Source organism: Cottoperca gobio, chromosome 16 (genome assembly GCF_900634415.1).
Source record: "Cottoperca gobio chromosome 16, fCotGob3.1, whole genome shotgun sequence".
In the NCBI taxonomy this organism is placed as follows: Eukaryota; Metazoa; Chordata; class Actinopteri; order Perciformes; family Bovichtidae; genus Cottoperca; species Cottoperca gobio.
Genome location: NC_041370.1, coordinates 15,893,951 through 15,915,334, shown reverse-complemented (window position 1 = coordinate 15,915,334; position 21,384 = coordinate 15,893,951). Strand labels below are relative to the sequence as shown.

The window sequence follows — 21,384 nt, the reverse complement described above, 5'->3', positions numbered from 1 at the left end:
AAGATCGACTTCCTCCTGTCTGTTATTGGATTCGCTGTGGACCTCGCCAACGTCTGGAGATTCCCCTACCTCTGCTATAAGAATGGAGGAGGTGAGATGGATTAAAGGGGTGAGGGGAGGAAGCTCATTTTGGCCCACGTATTAAGGGTCCCCTGCCAGAGATAGTGGAAAGGGAAGGGAACAAGGAGGTAAAGGAAGGACGTAGAGTGTTTTATGTGAGAGAGATCGTCCTCCTCTTACGAGAGTGGGAAAGGAAATAATTGAAGCATTGGTGGTGCAGTGTTCGTACATGGTTGTGTTGAAAGGAAATACAGGAAAAAAGGGGAGAACAAGATGAAATGAAGGTGGAATTTATTCACATATGCTTGCATGCTGTATATTTTCACCTGCGTGTGGTATACGCACCACTACAAAAAAAAAACCCACCACAGCTGCTCCGAATAGATTAGCTCTAACAATCACTGGCACTAATTACAGCTGTTTAACATAGAGCTCTAATTACGTTTAAGAGCTTTAAATGATACTGTAGCCATAGGCGAGGCTGACTATATGTCCGCCAAAATCCTGCATGTTGTCATACGTGTATTTAGGTAAAATATTACTGAGTTTAATTTGAGGCAATTAACCAATTATTTTCTTTTTATTATTTTGGGGAAATGTTATGCTGATATTTGATAGCTGAGAGAGGAGAGCCACAAGGTCCCGAATCAAAGCTATTTTTAAGATTGTTGATAATCACCATATTCGCTACTCTGTGACTGTACTGGTGCAATGTAATCCAATCTTCTTTGGTAGATTATAATATCTCCGTAAACCTTATATAGGCTGTTATACCTAATCTAAAAAAGAACCTGAGCAAATATCAGTAAATGGATGGATATATAGATTTATAGATAGGTAGCTTTATAATTAAAATGGGATCAGAAAACCTTTATTTTCTCCTGAAATGTATAGCATTTTGTAATGTCATTTTTCATCTAGAGATTGTGTGTGTGTGTGTGTGTGTGTGTGTGTGTGTGTGTGTGTGTGTGTGTGTGTGTGTGTGTGTGTGTGTGTGTGTGTGTGTGTGTGTGTGTGTGTGTGTGTGCAGGTGCGTTCCTGGTGCCATACATGTTCTTCATGGTGATAGCAGGGATGCCTCTCTTCTACATGGAGCTGGCTCTGGGACAGTATAACAGAGAGGGGGCTGCAGGCGTCTGGAAAATCTGTCCCATATTTAAAGGTAGGAAGGACACATATTCAGATATACAGACAGACGCATGCCAACATTGGCTGATGTACACATGCAAATTATTGACCAGGAATGCTTTCATGTGCATCTGTCTGTGATGGTATGTGCTGTCTGATAATAGACCATTTAATATCTAGATGTCTTTTCTGTCTGCTTGTCTGCCCACATGCCTGTCCGTCCACATGCCAGTCTCTTTTGTCTGCTTGTCTCTCCATGTTGAGCAGGGCGACAGGCATTGTTTATCCTCCCCAGAACATCAGGTTCTGCTGGCACTTAGATTGAAAGCGAATGAAAATTGGGCTTTTAGACTTTTCACCCTGATTGTCCAAATCCTTCTGTCAAATAAGTGGCGGGGGAACAATCTCTGGGGTACTTTTCAATGCATCGATAAGCAAAAGCGCAGTTTAGGAGAATGCCATCCAAATGACACTAATGGAGAAACAATGTCACGTTTCTAAGCAAAGTCATTGGTTAAAAAAAACTAAAACACTTTCTTGCTTCAACTTTTTAATCTCTCTTCCTGCATTGTATATCCTGCTCTGGTTAACTTCTAGTTAAATCCATATTTAACACCATACTATGAATCTAAAGATGCAACAGAAATACAACCTCAAATACCATTATTACCAGCAGACCATCTGTTGCTTCACAGTGTGATGCCGCACTGCTGTCTTTTGTTAGATCATGTCCTTGTTGGTCTGAAGGTGGCAAACAGTGTGTACTATACGTGCTCCAACATGGTGTCTCTGAGCGTGTGCCTCCTGCATGCAAACATGTGCCGTCTGTCGTGGACCACACTGAGTAGGTTGACGTTCTAATCACACGCTTCACTCTCCCTCTGTCTCTCAGCGGGGGGATAACAGTAATTATTCAAATGCACACACACACACACACACACACACACACACACACTTGCCCATATTGACAGTAATTATTCTGATCAACAAGCTGGTTTCCTCTCAGGATCAATGCATTTGAAGAAAATGAGCGAGAAAGGCAGACGGAGAGATTGAGATGGAGAGACGGCACGGCCGCATGTGGCGCTAATAAGAGGCATCGCTGCCTGGACAAACATCACATCCACATTACAAAAGGAATCGATAAGGCATACTTGTGGGCATGGCTCGTAGCAAATGTTAAGAATTACAATATGCCTTTAGAAGAGTGGACATTGTTTCAGATGTATAGAAAGGGTAGATGTGTTGATAATTGAGGCTTGAAGAGGCCATCTTTAGAAGTTGTGGGGCTCTCTTTGACACCGCAGGCATGTTTTATAGATTCATACTGAGTGAGGTTTAGTCACTGTTTAGTACAGCAATGCCTGAGTTTGAAGTGCGTGTGGAACATATCACCATTTCTACTGATTTAAAATGGTTCTTTTATGACCATTTGGTTCACTCTATGGTGCATGATAAAATCATACAGTATGCTAAAGGCTCTGTGTTGCATGAAAGTGTAAAAAGATAACGTGTGGTCATCAAGTCAAAGTGTTGGTTCCTTGAGCAAGATGATAAACTATTTCCTGATCAGCTATCATTCACTAGAACAAGGCATACAATACCATTTTTGTGTGCATCTTCTTACCTTGACTTCCATCAGTTATTGAGGAAGTATTCAGATCCATAACTTCAGTCAATCAATACAACAATAACTAAATACTTCATTACAAGTCCTGCATTCAGAAGAATGGCCGAGTTGTCAGGGTGCAACCACCGTAGAAGGTAGAAGGCATTGAGAAATGTTAGATTACACATAGGAGCCCCTTTTACTATCACAGGTGCTAATTTTGGCTAATTCCCCTCTGTATCTCCGTCTTTAATTCCTATAAATATAAACTATTTGTGCTTCCCCTTACAGGCGTAGGCTTCACAGTGATCCTTATTTCCCTCTACGTTGGTTTCTACTATAACGTCATCATCTCCTGGGCGCTGTTCTACCTCTTCTCCTCGTTCACCAGCGAGCTGCCGTGGGTCCACTGCAACAACACTTGGAACAGTCCTAACTGCTCTGACTGGGCTGACAACAGCTCATTCAGTGACATTTACAAGGCCACCCCTGCTCAGGAGTACTTTGAGTAAGTTAATACATTATCCCTCTTTTGTTTAGATCTTGGAACCGATAGCAAATAGAAAGAAACTTCAGAATGACTGCAGTTTAAGGCCAAACACACGTAATGTATATGTCCAACTGCTAAAACATTGGTGTATTGATATCACCAACACATTTCCACTGCTGGAAGTGCAGAAGAAAAAAGTTAATGCAATGCAGTAATGGTGTGTAATTGAGCGGAGTTGGCTCGAAAATCTGTCTACAGAATAAACTGAATCACTGTAATTACAATGAGCCCTTTGCCTAGATGTAATCACGTCTTAGAATATCTAATTGTGAATACTTAAAGAAAAATAAAGTATTCAAAAGGTATGATTTACTTTTAAATGGATCCAGAGTTGTACTGCATTTAGCGTATGCAGCTTTCCACACTTTGAAGCTGTCCAGGTGGCTCTTTTTCCAACAAGTGAGGGGTTGTTCTGTTGTGACAGTTGAGACATTTGATCCATACTAGTGTAAATGGCAGTCTGCTATATACACAGAACCACCTGCAGATAATTTGACCACATCGGATGAGCATTGGATGATCTCATTCAGTCTCATATGTAAGGCTGTCCCTGAAATTATCTGAATCGAGGCGTCAACGATGTTCAGTCTTTCAGGTGACTCGTGTAATTCAACTTTACAGAATGCAGTATGAAAGTGCACTTTAAAATCTGTTACCTTTTAATTAGTGCCGATAAAGTTTTTCTTGCCTTGGGAGGCTATCAGGATTTTTAAATCTTTGAATTCATTGAAATACAACATTTTGCAGCCACAGATGTATGAACACATCACGTGACATCCGTCTGGCCAGATTGCCTTGGGTCTTACATGTCTCCTGTTGCTGATAGACCCCCACGAACGGATCATCCAACAATGCCATGCATGGATTTTTGAGCCAATTTTATGCAGGATATCAAGAACCAGATCCACATCTAAATGTATATAGTTCAATTGATGTTGTGCATAATAATGTTGTTCATTTATTTACTCATTTGGAATGTTATTAGCCCATTATCCGTACTAGCCGTTATCAGACGGCGACGACATTGGTAAAGTGAAAACGGTCTCAGTTTTAAACATGTGATGGATGTTGTGAATTGAAACAAAACTACTTGGGTTAGGTTGAGGTACTTAGGTTTAGGAAAAGATCATAATTTGGGTTAAAATAAGTATGTTTGTTACCTACGTACGTAAGATGAGTTACGATACGAATGTCGGATATGTTAGGTACATTTCGCATGTTAAGTATGTTATGTAAGTTAACTTGCACACGAGACACGAACAGCGGTCTCGTGGATGAAAGTCCTGTGATTGTTTGACCCATGCATCCTACCTGATCGCTCTGTCGGGGGAATTTGACGCTTTTTATACTACGTCACCTGACTTCCTCCTTTGCCCCTGTCATAATTACTATGGCCACTAGAGGTGGCAACCTAAATATTTTGAAACTCCGTTCGGTGATCCAATTTACCAATAGATAACAGCCTATTGAGCCAACTAGGACAATACAGTAGGGCCATACCATCGCAAATCTATGCTGTTGATTGAAAAACTGAAAACGGCCATTTAATCGACTGATAATATTGGAAGCGGGTGATTTATACTATGTCCTGAATGCACCCATTATTAGCACATCTAAAATCAGTACCTAGAAATGTCTCTTGCTCAAAGTGCAGCACTGCAGGACTCTTAGTGAGGTCATAACTGCACTTTTGTCTCTAGCTTTGTTACTATGTCAAGGGTTTCTACCTGTGCCCAGCGTGCTAGGTCTCAGAACATGTCTTGGTTCAAGGAGGTTGTGTATAATAACCTGCAATTAGACTAGTGGTTTTCTGGTTAAATCACATTTTCAGAACTTTGAAATGATAGATTCAATGACTTCTAGGACAATATCCGTCATCGTTTTGACTGGGGAGTGGCCATGGTTCTTACCAGAATATTCTCTATCCTTAGACGAGGGGTGCTCCACATCCAGGACAGTAATGGTATTGATGATCTGGGCCGTCCACGCTGGCAGCTGACTTCCTGTCTAGGTGTCGTGATTGTTTTGCTCTACTTCAGTCTCTGGAAGGGAGTCAAGACCTCTGGCAAGGTGGGAAATGACACAGTAGCCATGTTTCTTTAAGTGAAAACCACAAAAGTACTATGATTCCTGTCCAAGAGTCTTTAAGTCAATTTAAGCTGTTAAATCACATTAAAGAAATGTATAAAAACAAAATGCTTTTAATCAGTTTGAAGATAACTGTTTGTGTGTATATAAATATGTACATGCATTATCACTCTTGTGCGTGTGTGCGTGTGTGTGTAAAACTATTTCAGGTTGTGTGGATCACAGCCACAATGCCCTATGTGGTCTTGACTGTGCTGCTGATCCGTGGAGTCACTTTGCCCGGAGCCATCGATGGCATTAAGGCCTACCTCTCAGTGGACTTCCTGAAACTCTGTGACGCCAAGGTGAGTGTCGTGAGGAGGAGGAGGAGGGGGGTGCAGGAGATGAAGAAAAGAACATGTGAGGGAGGGAACTGTGGAAAAAGTGGGGTTGTTCTAAAAAGACTTGGCTTGTGTCTTAATCCTATCATAATAGGATATCTATTCAACTATATCAACTATCTCGTGTTTATGTGCTAAGCTAGACAATGGCAATAGTACATCATAGCATTACACCATTACATGTTCACAATGTAAATCAAGCATATAGTTTAAAATCAGGTTGCCAACAGTGACAAATCAGTATTTACAGTGGTAAAAGGTTCAGTCATCATTGTCATTATCAACCAAAAGCTCTTCTGATGCAAGTTCTGTATTCACACTTAAATCCATGTCTGTTAGAACCGCAAACAATCTTCATTGTAAGCAGATAGCAATCCGTGTTCAGGGCTTTGCAACAATAAATTGCTGCTAAGGAGGATTAAAGGCAATATTGACGTTATTTGCAATGTTAATTGTGCTGTAAGTGTTTCACTATTACATTCTCAAAACAAATATGATTCCCATATCAGGCAAACCACAACAGTGAGCACAGAACAAAACAAAAACATTGGACAGGAACGGAGAACCGTAAGAAGATAGGAGAGTTGAACTAAATGTAAAAGACATAAATGAAGGCAGGACAGAGGCGAAAAGTTATATTAGGCCAAATAAATCCTCTTTCATTTTGATCTACGGGGTTGAATGACAAATGCCTGAATTGTGAACTATTCCTGCAAACTCAATAGTTAAAATGTTAAAGTATAAAATCGAAGAGATTTTAGAGTCAGTCTCCTCTCTGTGTATGCTGTAGACGAGGGATGGGGAACCTCCGCCCGCGAGACCATTTGATCCGGCCCTCGAGGTAATTAGTAAAACGTACGCAAACAAAATCCACTAGCAAAAAACAAACTAGACTGCATTATTTTAAACGGGCGACTGAGGGTCCTTGAACACAACACGAGCGGAACGTGTCATCACGTGGTCACGTCATGTCAAAAAACTTCAATATTAAACGAGATTGTAATTGACATCAGTGAACGCAGCATGGCGAGTCTAAAACGGAGAAAGTAAAAGGCCAGTGTGTCTAGTTTGTGCGGACGTACTTGTGGTGATGAAAAATAATCTCGAGCGTCATTACAGCACGAAACATGCCGAACTGCACGAGCTGAAAGGACGAGTGCGTTTGGATAAAGTTAACGCTCTTCGGCGGAGTTTGGCCCAACAAGCAGCTCTCTGCAGAGCGTAACATACAAACATGGAAAGATAGAGAGGTAGACCACCACACCAAGAACAGACTATTCCACCACTGCCATTTACAATACTCACTTTTTATAATTTGTGCAATTATCACTGCCATGTGCAATATTCACTTTATTTTCTATCAACCACTTGGTACTTATATTATTTTGTATTCTATTTAATTATTGTGTACTGCCTTTTTACTTCATATGTTCTTTTGCTGTGACAAGATACATGTCCCCGTTGTGGGACTAATAAGGGATTGCTGGTTTCTGATAAAAATGAACTATACATGGATAAAAAAGTTGTTTGAAGTGAAATGAATGGGCTGCGTCTTAATTTTTTATTACAGAGGTTATGAGTTCAATAATTAGTACGGCCCTCGAAGGACATTGTAAAAAAATAAATAAATAAATGGCCCTTGATAGGAAAAAGGTTCCCACCCCTGCTGTAGACCAAAACATTAAACCTTGGTTTACAATAGTAAGTACCATTAGAGAGTCCTTTCCTCAAATCTTAAAAAAAGTGAGAAAATTGTTTGTGTAACCTGTTTCTAATATGTTCCTTATCTGTGAAAGCTGCAATCACAGCACAGCACTAAGGAGCTGAATAAGTAAGCATGCAGGACTAAAGGACTCAGTTATGGAGAATGACAGAGCAAGCAAGAAGGAGAGAGACTGAGAGATGCATGGCAGCAATTGGAGAATTAGATTAGATAGATTCATGGAGCAGTAATTTGCAAAATTACCCCCCGTATTCACTAGCGTCTTTCATCTACTGCCGTTGAATGAGTTTCCTGCAATTATCCCTAATAATGGCTTTTTTCCTCTCCTGTGCCTTTTGTTTGCCGCTTCACACAAGTGTGCTTGTTCTGTCGCTCCCCAGGTCTGGATCGAGGCAGCGACACAGATCTGTTTCTCTCTGGGAGTGGGGTTTGGTGTGCTAATTGCATTTTCCAGCTACAACAAATTCAGCAACAACTGTTACAGGTAAAGACACACAAGGAGAGGAAGGAGGGGATTATCAGAGACAGAGAGAGGACATGGAGTTGTTTCTAAACACACACACACACACACACACACACACACACACACACACACACACACACACGCAACATAAGCAGGTGAATTACAATAACCTTTGAAGCTCCTTGAAACCCGCTATGTCTTTGACACCATGCTGTGCAACAGGCAGCCGTAACACAAATCAAAACTGTCGCGCTCTTTGAAAATCATCAGCATCCCACAGGAGGCTTTTATCTTTTTTTATTTATTTTTATGTTTCTGATAACTGACACATGACACTGTCCACCTTCAGGGATTCCTCCTTGAGCATAACTCCAAATGACTGAAATGCCTGACTTTGGAAAAGTATTGTGGAATTGCATATCTTCTGTAGAGTAGGACAGCGTTACTGCATGTGTACATTTACTCTCCTTTTTTCACTTTCACACACCATGTCCTTACGACATTTATATGTTAATCGTCTCTCTTTTTTGCAATTGAAGGAGGTTTAACTCCCAACAGAAAAACAGGTAGAAGATTTACAAGTCACATAATTATTGACTACCTGACAAATCCATAAAATCCATTCAGCGAGCGATCATTCTTTTAACTTTAAGCCAAGTCCAGGCCTTAGTCCACCCCTGCGATACTAATTGGCTGACTGTCAATTGTGTTGATTTGATGCGTGTTGGCTGATGACTGATTTTTACATTCTCATTCTGGACTGTTTCTCTCATTTGATTGAATCGACCCAGAGATGCCATCATCACCAGCTCCATCAACTCTTTAACCAGTTTCTTCTCCGGATTTGTGGTCTTCTCCTTCCTTGGGTACATGTCCCACAAGCACAACGTAGCCCTGGACAAAGTTGCCAGAGACGGTATGGTATATTATGTCTGTGTTTGTAATGTGCTAATCTATATAGTTTACATATTTGGAGGCAGGACCTATCAACACATTTTCCCTGAGCTTTCAAAAAATAAATGATGAGAAACAGCATATTTATAAAAAATTAAAAAAAGAAGATATTTATGTGCCAGCACACTTGTTTTTTCATACATTATATGTGGAGCTCCATTAATTAGTTAAGATAATATGTTAGGATGAGCCTAACCAGCTGTTGATGTCGTGTGTAAAATATATTGTGGAAGGTATATATTTACTTTACTTTTATTTACTTTATACTTTTAACATTATGCTGTGATGCCTGCTATTACATGACACTGCAAATAGTTAATTAGAAGTAGGAGTCAGCAATGTTTAAGATGAGATGGTTTTAGTTTACTGTAATTAATTAAATCTGATGACTGGATTCAAATGGCACCATTACAGATAGTGGAAAGGTGCTTGCTTACAAGTCATTCAAAGATGTTGCACAAACTATAATATACTTTATTCCCCTGGTTTTCTTTTTACATATATGTTATATTTACAATTTATCCATGCATTTTCCTTTTTAGCAATCTATTTTTTTATGTCTGCTTCCATGGTAAATGCTCCAAATGTGTGTGTGTGTGTGCAGTGGGTTTTGTGCCGTTTTCTACTTTCCCTTGAATTGTTTGTTCTGTAGGTGCCGGTCTGGTGTTTGTCATTTACCCAGAAGCCATTGCAACATTACCTGGATCATCTGTGTGGGCGGTTATCTTTTTCATCATGCTGTTGACACTGGGCATTGACAGTGCTGTGAGTATACACACACACACACACACACACACACTCACACACTTGGTATTTCAGCCAGGTGGCATATGTCTTTTCCATAAATTGTGTCAGACAGGTTGTGATGGGGTTTGTGGGTATTGTAGTTGTACTGTGATGTTGAATGAAATCATTTTCAGGCATTCATCAGATAACATGTAAAACAAACAACCCTTCAGTTCAGCAATTATGCATTAAAAAGTGGGACATCCACAGTTTAGCAGCTCAATTCTTCCTGTTTTTGTGTTTTATTCCAACTCTTGTGTGTTCTGTTGCAGATGGGTGGGATGGAATCGGTTATCACAGGGCTGGTTGATGAGTTTAAATGCCTCCACAAGCACAGAGAGCTGTTCACCCTCTTCATTGTTGTTTCCACCTTCCTCATATCCCTCTTCTGTGTGACAAATGTAAGCATCGTACTCGGCAGTCATACAGTTTCATACACACGTTTTATCATTTTCCATAACTCTAGTTGTATTAATCAAATGACGAAAAGTATCAGAAAATGCAATGAACTGAATCATCAGATTTTATTTTTTTATTTGTTCTTATGTATGATGAAACTTATTATAATAAGACAATTATTATACATTAATTCTATTTTCCTCTCTCTCCAGGGTGGGATGTATGTGTTCACTCTGCTTGACCACTTTGCGGCAGGAACATCAATTCTCTTTGGAGTGCTTATTGAAGCCATTGGCATCTCATGGTTTTATGGTGAGAAAGATGGACAGAAGGAAAGAAGAAGGATTTATTATTTTCATGGCCAGCAAAGCTGATGTCATATTAAAGGTTTGATGAGAGATCTCTTGGTATAGGTGTGCTGTGCCACAATGCTTCATAGTTCTATTAGACGTAAGAATACTGCACCGCAAAGTCTATTCCCATTAATGGTCTTGGCCTCTTCAATTCATCTTTGTGCATTTATTGTTAAAATACAAGGATGTACTGGAGCTGTGGCGCTCATAAGTGCACAGTGAGGTTAAATGGCCTGCGTTTTGAACACTACCAGTGTTACCTCTGTGTTCACTCAGCAGTAGTGAGCCTCCCAATAAAGAAAATTGCAGCTGGGGAACAGGCAATTCCCATTTGTCATGGACAGCAGTCAGCTGTCTAATAGCTAGGTTGTAGATTGTTGTGGGTGGCAAGTGGGGGTGCCCGTAAAGTCAGTTTCTCTCCAGATGTCTTCTTCCATAATCCTGCTGACAGACAAACAAACCAAACCTAAGAAATAACCTCTGGTGGAGGTAATTCATATCTAAAAACTGTTTTATGATATTTACTTTTAAATATATAAATGTATATTTAACACAACCAGCTGAAAATGGGAAAAACTGACTTTACATAGAGTGGGGAAAACTCACCCACATTTTGAAACTCTAGTAGGCACAAAATATATAATAAAAAAATGTAAAGGTCAGGGAAAATGGTTGACCTGAACTTCCGTATTGAGTTCCTTGTCTTGGAGGATTCCATAAAGGGCTAAATACTAACCAGGCTTCAGGCGGTGGGGTCATCATATTGCCCCCACTTTGGAGGGGCAATATGACCTTGCCAACCTTGGCAAGCCAGATAAATCAAGCCTAAGGCTTCAGTGGGCCTTTTTGCCCATCCTTAAAACTGTTGAACAGAGCCCTCGACCCCTAGCGACTGTGGTCCTTCGTTCTGCTGTCCACTTCATACGTACATTTATCTGTGCTTAATACCTGCTCGTCAGTCTGGATATATCCCTCTGCAGTTAGAAATGCCTCCCAGGCAGGAAGAAAAGAAAATGTACAGCCATGTTTAATTGAGTAAGAAAGTTGCTCTGGCTCTGCAGAGTGACTTTACTCACTGTCTTAATAATATTTTCAATATCTGTTTTAGCAAAGGCTGTATTAAACCATGTCTTGCAAGCAGTGGCGGGCCGTGCATTTCACACCTAGGCCTTCAGTGATGTCCTACACAGTCCTACCTGAATTATTCCACCTCTTAATACCATCATTATGACGCCATGGCTCTAGAAACTATACATTTAGACAGAAACGCAGTATAACCTGGCATTGCATCACCTTAACATAGTCAAGTACAACATAGTTATATTAATATTTCCGAAGCATTTATAATCAATAAATCCAAATGTACAATTAAGAGTGTTAAACTACCAGCTTTAAGATCGCTAGGATACTGTCAACACTTAAACATAAAAGGCGCTTTTAAGGGATTAGTCTACAAAGTTTTATTAAGTCCACTAAAAGTATGTGAGCTTTAACAAGTGTGTTCACTAAACAGCACATTGTCGCACCTAAAGCAGTTTCATTTAAGAAACGTGACGATAAAGAATAAAGACACATAAACTATTCACTGAAAATAAAAGAAAACAAACAAATAATTTGCATTTGTTCATGAGGATATATTTGCGACAGTGGTGAACGTGTATTACTAGCCTTGAATGTCCACTTTGATAAAGGTTAAACCAAAACAATTCAACAAGTCTCCTTGAGTACTGTTACTGCACAGCTGAGCCAGTGCGCCACACACATCTCTACATCTCTTGCAGAAGCATCAAACATTTTATATATTTGTCAAAAAACAAAATGTTTGTTACTCACCAAAACAACTGATTATTTGAACACAAAATCCATCCTCCTTTCTTTCCTCAAGAAGACTTCAATGACTCTGTTGTACAGTTCATCTGTGCGTTTCAATTCCACCATTAAGTCCTTTTCTATAGACATGGAGGCTAATGCTGAAAGCCGAGTCTGTCCAGCAGCATTTCTGCCATAAGTTTTAATTGGCTTTAAGGCCGAGAATGACCGCTTGGCAGAAGCAGTGGACACAGGGATAGACTCGCTAGCGTCGGGGTTGGCCGTTCTCTTCTAACGATGTCTAGCTTTTCTTGAAAAGTTTGTCTCGAAAATGACGTTAATTATATCTGCGACCAAATCGATATATTGTCCTCCTTCGGCCATTGTGGGTTGAAAAAACAGCTTGTAGAAATCTACACAAATTAGCTCATTCAAGGTTGCTAGCTCAGCATAGCTCTGCCTCTCAATAGTGCGTATCCAATCAAAAGACGTGGACGTGCTGACGTTATCGTACGCCTGCTAGCTGGCCCCGGTGTCCCCAACTCGACATCTGACTGGCTAACGCCACAGTTTTGTTTCCGTTCACTTTAAGCGACAGGCGCCCGCACTGTTGATTCTGAAGGCCTCAGGGCAGATTTCGTGGACCCTGGCAACACATTATGGCTGAAATATGATTGGACTAAAAGCTCTAACATAAAGGCCAGTCCTCCAAATCTCAATCTGAGGCTGGAAGCAGCGCAACCAAGAGGAAAGCTATGAAATGAAGAGAATAGACTATGGGGAATAATTTAATACATATTTGTGGAAAAAATATATCAAAATTAAATTTATATTCTGATAATGTTTAGGCCAGCAGAGAAGGCCTTGCTGGCCCAGACGACCCGTCACTGCTTGGAAGTAATATCAAGTATTTCCGTGTGTTTCAGGAGTGGATCGATTCAGTGATGACATTGAGGAGATGATTGGCCAGCGACCAGGCATATATTGGAGGTTGTGCTGGAAGTTTGTCAGCCCCTGCTTCCTCCTGGTGAGTTTGTGCACACACTTATTTCATAATTGAAACCCAAACCAAGACTAGTTGAAAATAGATGACAAGATGAAAATACTGAGACTGAGAGTTTAACTTTACCAATATGTGCAGACACTACATGTACAAAGTGATAGCAACAAATGCTTACAGACTTCACTATGACTGCTGTCTCCCCTGTACTCGCTGGTACACTCATTATCATTCACTTCTAGGTTAAATGATGAATAAAGTAGTTTTTTAACAACTATTTTCTGTATCCAACACATCCAGTGGTTATAGTGGGCAAAAGTCAAAGAGACCAGCCCAGAGGTTTCTTTGTTTTTTCCCCCAACAACATTTACCGGTCACTACATATACGCAGCCATATCATTGGTGTAAAAGAAGGCACATCGTAAGGGTCATTCTTACTCAATGCCTGAACTACTTTAGCCAAAACATGTTTTTAAAACACTCCTTATTCAATCATTGATTTTAAGGATGGACAGGATCTGAGGTAAGATTCAGAATTGTCACAATCAGTCATATTCGTGGTTGTGCCTGTTTATGCTAGTAGTAGTAGTTTTGCAATGTATTTCCCTGTAAGGTGTGATGTTTTGATAGTTGGAACACATGGCTTTGCATTCAACACACCCACCACTTCTTACTACTAGTGTACTGTTGACAACAGAAATATTGCCACTCTGTTTTCCTGCCAGTAGAATATACAGTATATCCTGCATCAAATGTTATTTAATTTAATTGTTACTTGTTCAGCTCAAGGTAGTGCACAATAAAAGAAAAAAACAGCGATTCACAATCAAATCTCTATTTACACATTCCATGACAGAAAAGGAGCAGGGAGAAGAATAAATCTAATTTTGTCGGGCACTTACTCACAACATAAATCAACAATGGAAATAGATGGTCTGTCAAATACAGTTAGTTACAATGAATACTTAGGGTAACATAGGAAAACGAAGAAACAAGAGTCAAACACAGTAATTCACAATCAACTGAGGAAACGACTAAGAAAACAGACTACCTGCCAATTCATGAAGTGTTATTATTCTTTCTTTATACATATTCCTGAAGGTGCTATGTGCACTTTCTCCAAAGAAATAGGGGGTTCCACCGGGTCCAAACAATCTGATTTACAGTCATCAGTTTTATAAAGACTAAACTAACAGCAGGACAACAACATAAACACCACTAAAGTGCTGAAACTCTGACAGGCGATGGAGCGCTGGGTCTAACCTGTGTAACCGCAACAACATAAGGTTTGCAGTTCCCCAGGATTAGACTCTCGGTGCTGTGGCTGAATTTGAGCTAACCGCTAATTGAGGCTCTGTCCCTCTACCGAGGCTGCCGACCACTCTACTCGCCTCCTGGCGGCGGTGAGGACGAGGCGAGGGTGTGACTTGTTTGTTTTGTTTCTGCCACTTTGAATTTAATGGAATGAACAAACCATAAAACAGACACAGATCATGGTTGTATTATTGACAAGTCAAGCGGGTAGTAGCTAAAATGTCTAAATAAGTGAACAGTACAGAATTTTCATCTCTGTTTTTTGTTGTTGTACATGTGCTATATAAGATTTCCATGTCAGTTTGTCATCCATCACCACACCCAAAACTCTTAATTCAGACACTGTCTTACATCCAACTACTAAATAAAATTATTTAACAGTGAATCTCTTTGAACAAATGGCTATTTTGTGATAAAATTATTTTCTTCCATAGTTTATGGTGGTGGTGAGCTTTGCCACGTTCAACCCTCCAAACTACGGCACCTACACGTTTCCTCCATGGGCTAACATGGTGGGGTGGTGTCTGGCCATTTCCTCAATGTCCATGGTGCCTCTCTACGCCATCTATAAACTCTGCATACTGCCTGGAAGGTTTTGCGATGTAAGTCTGAGGGGAAGAGAGTTATTGTAATGTCTAGTATAATGTTGATCTTTCATCTTTCATTAAAGATCTATATCAATTTCTCTTCTCCCTTTCTCCTGAAATAGAGACTGGCTTATGCCATCACCCCGGAGACAGAGCATCATTTGGTAGACAACGGGGAGGTTCGGCAGTTCACGGTAAGTGCTGACTTAATTACTTGATTTATTTTTTATTGCATCCTCAGAATTGTATATTGTTGTTGTCGACTGGAACCTCATGTTAATGATTTTTAGCCTATTTCAAATGAAGGCCTTTGCACACAAAGTGTCTTCTTTAAATGTCACGTCTCTGTATTCTTTACTTTGTTGTAGTAAGAATAGTTGTTGTTTGTCTTTGTCCAACAACTCTCTTTTGACAGATGCAAAAAAAATGCAGAAAATGTAACTTGTTCCTAAAACCTTTAAATATATGACATTTTCAGATGGTAAATATGGACCTGATGTGTAAAGGCCTTAAGTAGTAAAATAATACTGTCAAAATTGAACTTCACTTTTCCATTTTCCCCACAGCTGCATCACTGGTTGGTGGTTTGAGAGAGAGAGCGAGAGAGAGAGAGAGCGAGAGAGAGAGAGAGCGAGAGAGAGAGAGAGAGAGAGAGAGAGAGAGAGAGAGAGAGAGAGAGAGAGAATATGGTGGATGAATGCATGCACAGCAAAGGTCTGAAGAACTAAGAAGAAGAAAGACATAGCCATTTAAATCAATCACGGTGGTGGTGGTATAAAAGTGCCGACAATTTAGTGTGCTTCAATTTCAACAGTGGATGTGTGAAGCTGTGCATTGACCCTATCCACCATTGTGTTGACACTGGTAAATGGGATTCAGTCAAACACATAACGTAGCGTTCAGACTGCTTCTTCCTTAAATATAAAACTCTTCCAGAATGGAATTGTAATTCTATTTCTTTGAAGCAAGATGAACAATAAAATATTTAGTTCATGGTTAGTTTGTGGGGTGAAATTGAGTTACTTTTTACCCTTTTTTTCACTTATTTTAATTTTGTATTATTCATTCTATATCTTCTCAGTCAATTATCATCGAGCAGTAGGTGGCATGTTTTATTTCATTGTGTCATTTTGGATCAATACAATATAAAAATATAATTCAGACATGTCAGTCAGTCAGACATGTAATGAATGCCACAGGTTTCACTGAATCCCAGTCCACGTCCGTGTCTTGTTCATTATGTTTATTTATTGTCTTGCTCTTTTTAAAGACTGTTATAATACACGTGATTCCTGCTGACTTTGAGAACAAGTACTTTTGTTTACATCAAAACAATGTACAGGAAAGAACCATTGCTACTTCAATAGACCAAAATAACATTGTCTGAATAAAATAAAAGTACATCTGAATGAACAGTACCTGAGCGTTCTGACTGAAGACACATCGCTTTCAAATCAAAAACATTGATTGTCTGAAAAAAAGTTTACACTTTACAAGTCTTGATCTTAGTCATGTTGGATGGAATAACAAAACCCCAATGTGACCAGTAGTGCAGTTTGGTATTTGTGTCAAGTGTTGGTTTATTGTAACGCTGTTATTCCATCACATGGGAAAAAAACTAGCTGCCCTGAAGCTCTGTCAGCCTGATAAGTGAACAAACACTCCGTTCTTAACTTTTGACTTCCACACAATAGTCACTGACAAAAACAACATCATAAGCCACACTGCTAATTTAATCAACCAAAGACTAAAATCATTTTTTTTCTTTTAATCAACAGACCACTTGATTGTTAACTTTATCACACCGGTTCAATCTCTCTCTATAACAAATTAGTGTCGATGCACATTTGATTTTGGTATAATTGAACACGCATAACGCTTTTATTTTACTGTTTACATAATCGTATTAAGTGTTTCAAGACTGTTTTAAAAAGCTGCTTTTTATTGAACTTCAAATGAATAGTGTGTAATGTAATATATGAAGTAATTTAAGTTATATATCTATGTAAGTAAATGTAATGTAGAGGGGCTTGTATCGTATTGTACTGTATGATATTGAATAACAAGACCAACAGATCATTTATATATAAATATATATATATATATATATTTATTTATATATATATATATATATATATATATATATATATATATATATATATATATATATATATTTATATTTATTTATTTATTTATATATATATATATATTGCTTTGTTACTGTGAAGTTGATACATATTAGCCTTAACGATCTCGATGAGAATTACATATAAACTTTCTTTTTTTGCTTTCTGTTAAATCAGAAAACAAAACTTTTTTTTCAAACTGGTCAGCAATGACCTGTTGTCACCTTGTGGTACATGTAACACACTGAAGGGTTAATTATGTCCCAAATTGTACGCCTGTGTTGCTGTTCTGTGCCTTATGGTGTTTCTGACTGTAGGATTTTGTTTTGTATTGTCAAATAAAGTATAATTAATTCAATTATTACATTTAAAATGTCTATTTTGTGGTTAAATCCCAATTCTCCGTGATTCCTTTTCTCTCTCTCGCACTGCTGTGGTTTTACAGAAGGTAAGACAGGGACACGTATACAGTAAAACTGCATCCTTGTTATTGTGGCATAAAGCCAACAAGGCAAAAGGACCACTTGTTGTAAAACCTTTATGGTTTTCTTATATTTGTTTTATGTATGATTTCTTTATTTTTTGAAGTGTTCATCATGTGCCTTATGTACATTATGTTTATATGGAAAATAATCATGGCAATACCATATTTAGTTATCTTTGAAATGAATTATGATTCATACAGCACCCGGTCTGCATATACACATACAGAAAACTTTTCCCCAGTTACTGTGAAATTAAATTACATATTAATTCCACGCAATACACAATCGTCAGTAGGTTTTCATAAGGATCTGTAAAAATATACTCAACAATGTCTTTAACGGTCTTTACCGTTTGCACTGCACAAAATGTATACGGAATTATTAATGGTCGTGTTGTTGTGTTCATTATTTCAAAATGAGACATGGTCGAGTAGCTTCCAAACAGATCTATATGCATGTCTTCCATCCAAGCGGAGAAAGCCCAGAGAAGCGGAACAGTGAAGAGAACCTATAGATCAAGATTGATCAACATGACCCTGAATCAACATTGTTCATTACAGTAACCAGAGAGTGAAAGCACACTGTCTCTGGGACAATCCGCACAGACAGATGGCCTAATAGGACCCAAAAGGGACCAGTCTAATTTATGAGAGGGGTTGTTAAATGTAAATATTCCCTTTGTAACAATAATTACTCACTCAGCAAGTCTCAAGTACAATACAGCTTTCATAGGAGAGATCAGATGAGATGAAAATGGTGCATTAAGATACATTCATATAATACACATTGTTGTATTGTAGAGTGATGTGACCTGAATATATAGAATTTACTCTTATCCATTGACGATGTGTAACAGTAAACCTGTTAATGCCACCCAAACCATATATGTCATTCGTCTTACATTTCATATGACATGGAAGGTTGTTTTTCTTCTATTTGTTGACACTGGTGAAGGGCTCCGACAGATGTTAGCTGCTTTTTCCAAATGTTGTCAAGCTAGGACAATTGCAAAGCCATGATTGTGTTTAAAAGGTGCCATTATCGCATCCAATAAACAACAGCAATTATGTATAATTTCATTTCTTGCCACAGATGTTGAAACTGTAAGGACATACACGTGGAGAGGTGGAGGGAAAAGGGATTTATTTTATTTAGAGGTGCACTGCACTGCATGATATTGGCTTTACCTTAACATTAGTCAGGGTTCCATCACAACGTAGTGCCATATCCTACATCATTTTGAGACAATCTGTACAAGAAAATGTGAATTTATGCATGTTTCCGTGCAAATATTAGATTACATTACATTTTTGGAAAGTGAGGACATTTTTAACCCTCACCTTCGGACAGACCTTAAAATGCCTGTTTGGGGGTTCAGACTTGGTTGTAAGGTTCAGGATGTAATTAAGTTTTAGTTTAGCTTTAAAGAGGGGGTCGGATTGGGGTCATACATTAAGTTATGAAGGTTAGGGTAAGAAGCTGGGGGAAGGCAATGAGGGTCCTCACAAGTATAGAAGTACAGGGTTGTGTGTGTTGACCCAGTGTAAAGCTGATGTGTGTTTTTGTTGTACACTGCCCTCTCCTGACAACACCGCTGCACTACATATCACTCCAAATACAGTGGAATATGTTTGGAGTCATCATCATATATCGCAACAGTCAACAAGTTCATGCAACACCCCAGATGCCTGAGTCCAAAAATAATTTTTTGCTTATCTTTACCAAAGTAACCAGAACATTTTTGTCAAGCTACTGGGTAATAATCAACGTTTAATCAATTCATGAACAGTTAACTAATTCTAACATACTTTCTACTTGGATTTCTTTATATATATTTGACTGTGTGATGTTCAAGAGCCTTATGCCAAACATTTCACCATCAGATCCTCCTTCAGTGCCTCCACTACACCATCGGACTCTCTGGCTCCGCCCTGAGTTGGTTCCGGTCCTACCTCTCTGGAAGAACAGAGTATGTATCCTTGAGAGGTGCAAGTTCGCAGATACACCCAGTAACCTGTGGTGTCCCTCAAGGGTCGGTTCTTGGCCCCACTCTGTTCACCCTCTACACTCTGCCCCTTGGCCGTGTCATCAGCCAGCATGGAATACCATTCCATTATTACGCTGATGACACACAGCTATATATAAAAAAACGACCCGATGCCACATGCAGCCCCACTGTCGACATCTTCATCATCATCATCATCATCATTATCGTTCATTGAACACCTGCCTTGAGGAGATAAAGGCTTGGATGAAAGACAATTTCCTTCAATTAAATAGCTCAAAAACAGAGGCTATTTTAGTTGGCACGGCACACCAGGTCCAGTCCTCCCCCATAACCCACATCACCTTTTCTGGTCAAAACATCCCCCTATCACCATCAGTCACGAACCTAGGTGTAAGATTTGACCCTCATCTGACCTTTAACACCCACATCAAACATCTGTGCAAGACCTCCTTCTACCACCTCAGGAACATTACAAAACTCCGCCCCTCTCCCTGTCAGATGCTGAACAACTCGTCCACGCCTTTGTTTCCTCAAGGTTGGACTACTGCAACGCTCTCCTCATCGGGATTCCAAGCGGGAGCCTTCAGAAGCTCCAATATATCCAGAACAGCGCCGCTAGGATCCTGATGAGGGTGCGAAAATATAACCACATCACACCCATTCTCCACTCCCTCCTCTGGCTTCCTGTCGTATTCAGGATCGAATACAAAATCTCCCTACTCACCCATCAGTGCATACATGGAAATGCTCCTCCGTACCTCAAGGAACTCCTCCCCCAACAAACCTCCACACGCAACCTCTGCTCCTCTAAAAAAAACTTTGCTCCACCCTCCCAGGACCAAGCTCCGCACCATGGGCGATCGGGCCTTCTGCTCCTCACCTGTGGAATTCCCTCCCTGAACACCTGAGGGCTCCACAGACCACCGACTCCTTCAAGAAGAGCCTAAAAACCTTTCTTTTCACAAAAGCCTTTCCGTAAAATCTTATGTCTGTTGTTGTTGTTGTTGTTGTTGTTGTTGTTGTCCTGCATTCTAACGCCTTGAGATTGCTTTTAGCTTTGAAAGGCGCTTTATAAATACAATTTATTATTATTATTATTATTATTATTATTATTATTATTATTATTATTATTAAGGCCTATCCAAAAACTGCATTTAGTGAAAAATACAATTTATGATGCAAAAGGAAGAGGCGATACGAGGGGCTACCTCTTTCAAAGTAATCGTATAGCCTCTTCCTTTAGTTCAGCAAGATACAATAATAATCACATAACTGCAGTGCCTGTATATAAGATAGTTGGTAATTGCTGAACCTGTGTGAGTTTCAGTATGACACAACCTCTGCCTCTCCATTTCTTCTACAACTCTCTACAAAATAAACTAAACTCCATAAAAAATATTAAATACACCCTTACCCTCATTAAAGTATATGTTGGTGTAAATCCAGTAATATATGTCAGCTGGCCTTCGATCTATTCATTTCTTTTAGATGAATGTTTTTAAAGTAGCTCCTTCTTAAAAACATGACTGCAACTGATACATAATGTTCTAAGGTAAGTGCCA

General features: G+C 39.3%; 1 protein-coding gene across 1 annotated transcript in view; it reads left to right on the top strand.

Moving 5' to 3' along the window:
• Nucleotides 1-17,275, top strand: part of slc6a3 (solute carrier family 6 member 3) — an 18,958-nt gene extending 1,683 nt beyond the window's left edge. Inside the window, exons 3-16 of the mRNA XM_029452249.1 lie at nucleotides 1-91; nucleotides 1,091-1,222; nucleotides 3,089-3,305; nucleotides 5,279-5,417; nucleotides 5,645-5,779; nucleotides 7,919-8,022; nucleotides 8,793-8,917; nucleotides 9,608-9,720; nucleotides 10,014-10,142; nucleotides 10,353-10,452; nucleotides 13,229-13,329; nucleotides 15,051-15,218; nucleotides 15,326-15,397; nucleotides 15,770-17,275. The exon at nucleotides 1-91 is cut by the window's left edge and continues 120 nt beyond it. Coding sequence (XP_029308109.1) covers nucleotides 1-91; nucleotides 1,091-1,222; nucleotides 3,089-3,305; nucleotides 5,279-5,417; nucleotides 5,645-5,779; nucleotides 7,919-8,022; nucleotides 8,793-8,917; nucleotides 9,608-9,720; nucleotides 10,014-10,142; nucleotides 10,353-10,452; nucleotides 13,229-13,329; nucleotides 15,051-15,218; nucleotides 15,326-15,397; nucleotides 15,770-15,793 — 1,650 coding nt within the window. The 3' untranslated portion in view covers nucleotides 15,794-17,275. The remainder of the gene's footprint in view (nucleotides 92-1,090; nucleotides 1,223-3,088; nucleotides 3,306-5,278; nucleotides 5,418-5,644; nucleotides 5,780-7,918; nucleotides 8,023-8,792; nucleotides 8,918-9,607; nucleotides 9,721-10,013; nucleotides 10,143-10,352; nucleotides 10,453-13,228; nucleotides 13,330-15,050; nucleotides 15,219-15,325; nucleotides 15,398-15,769) is intronic.
• Nucleotides 17,276-21,384: the final 4,109 nt, after the last annotated feature.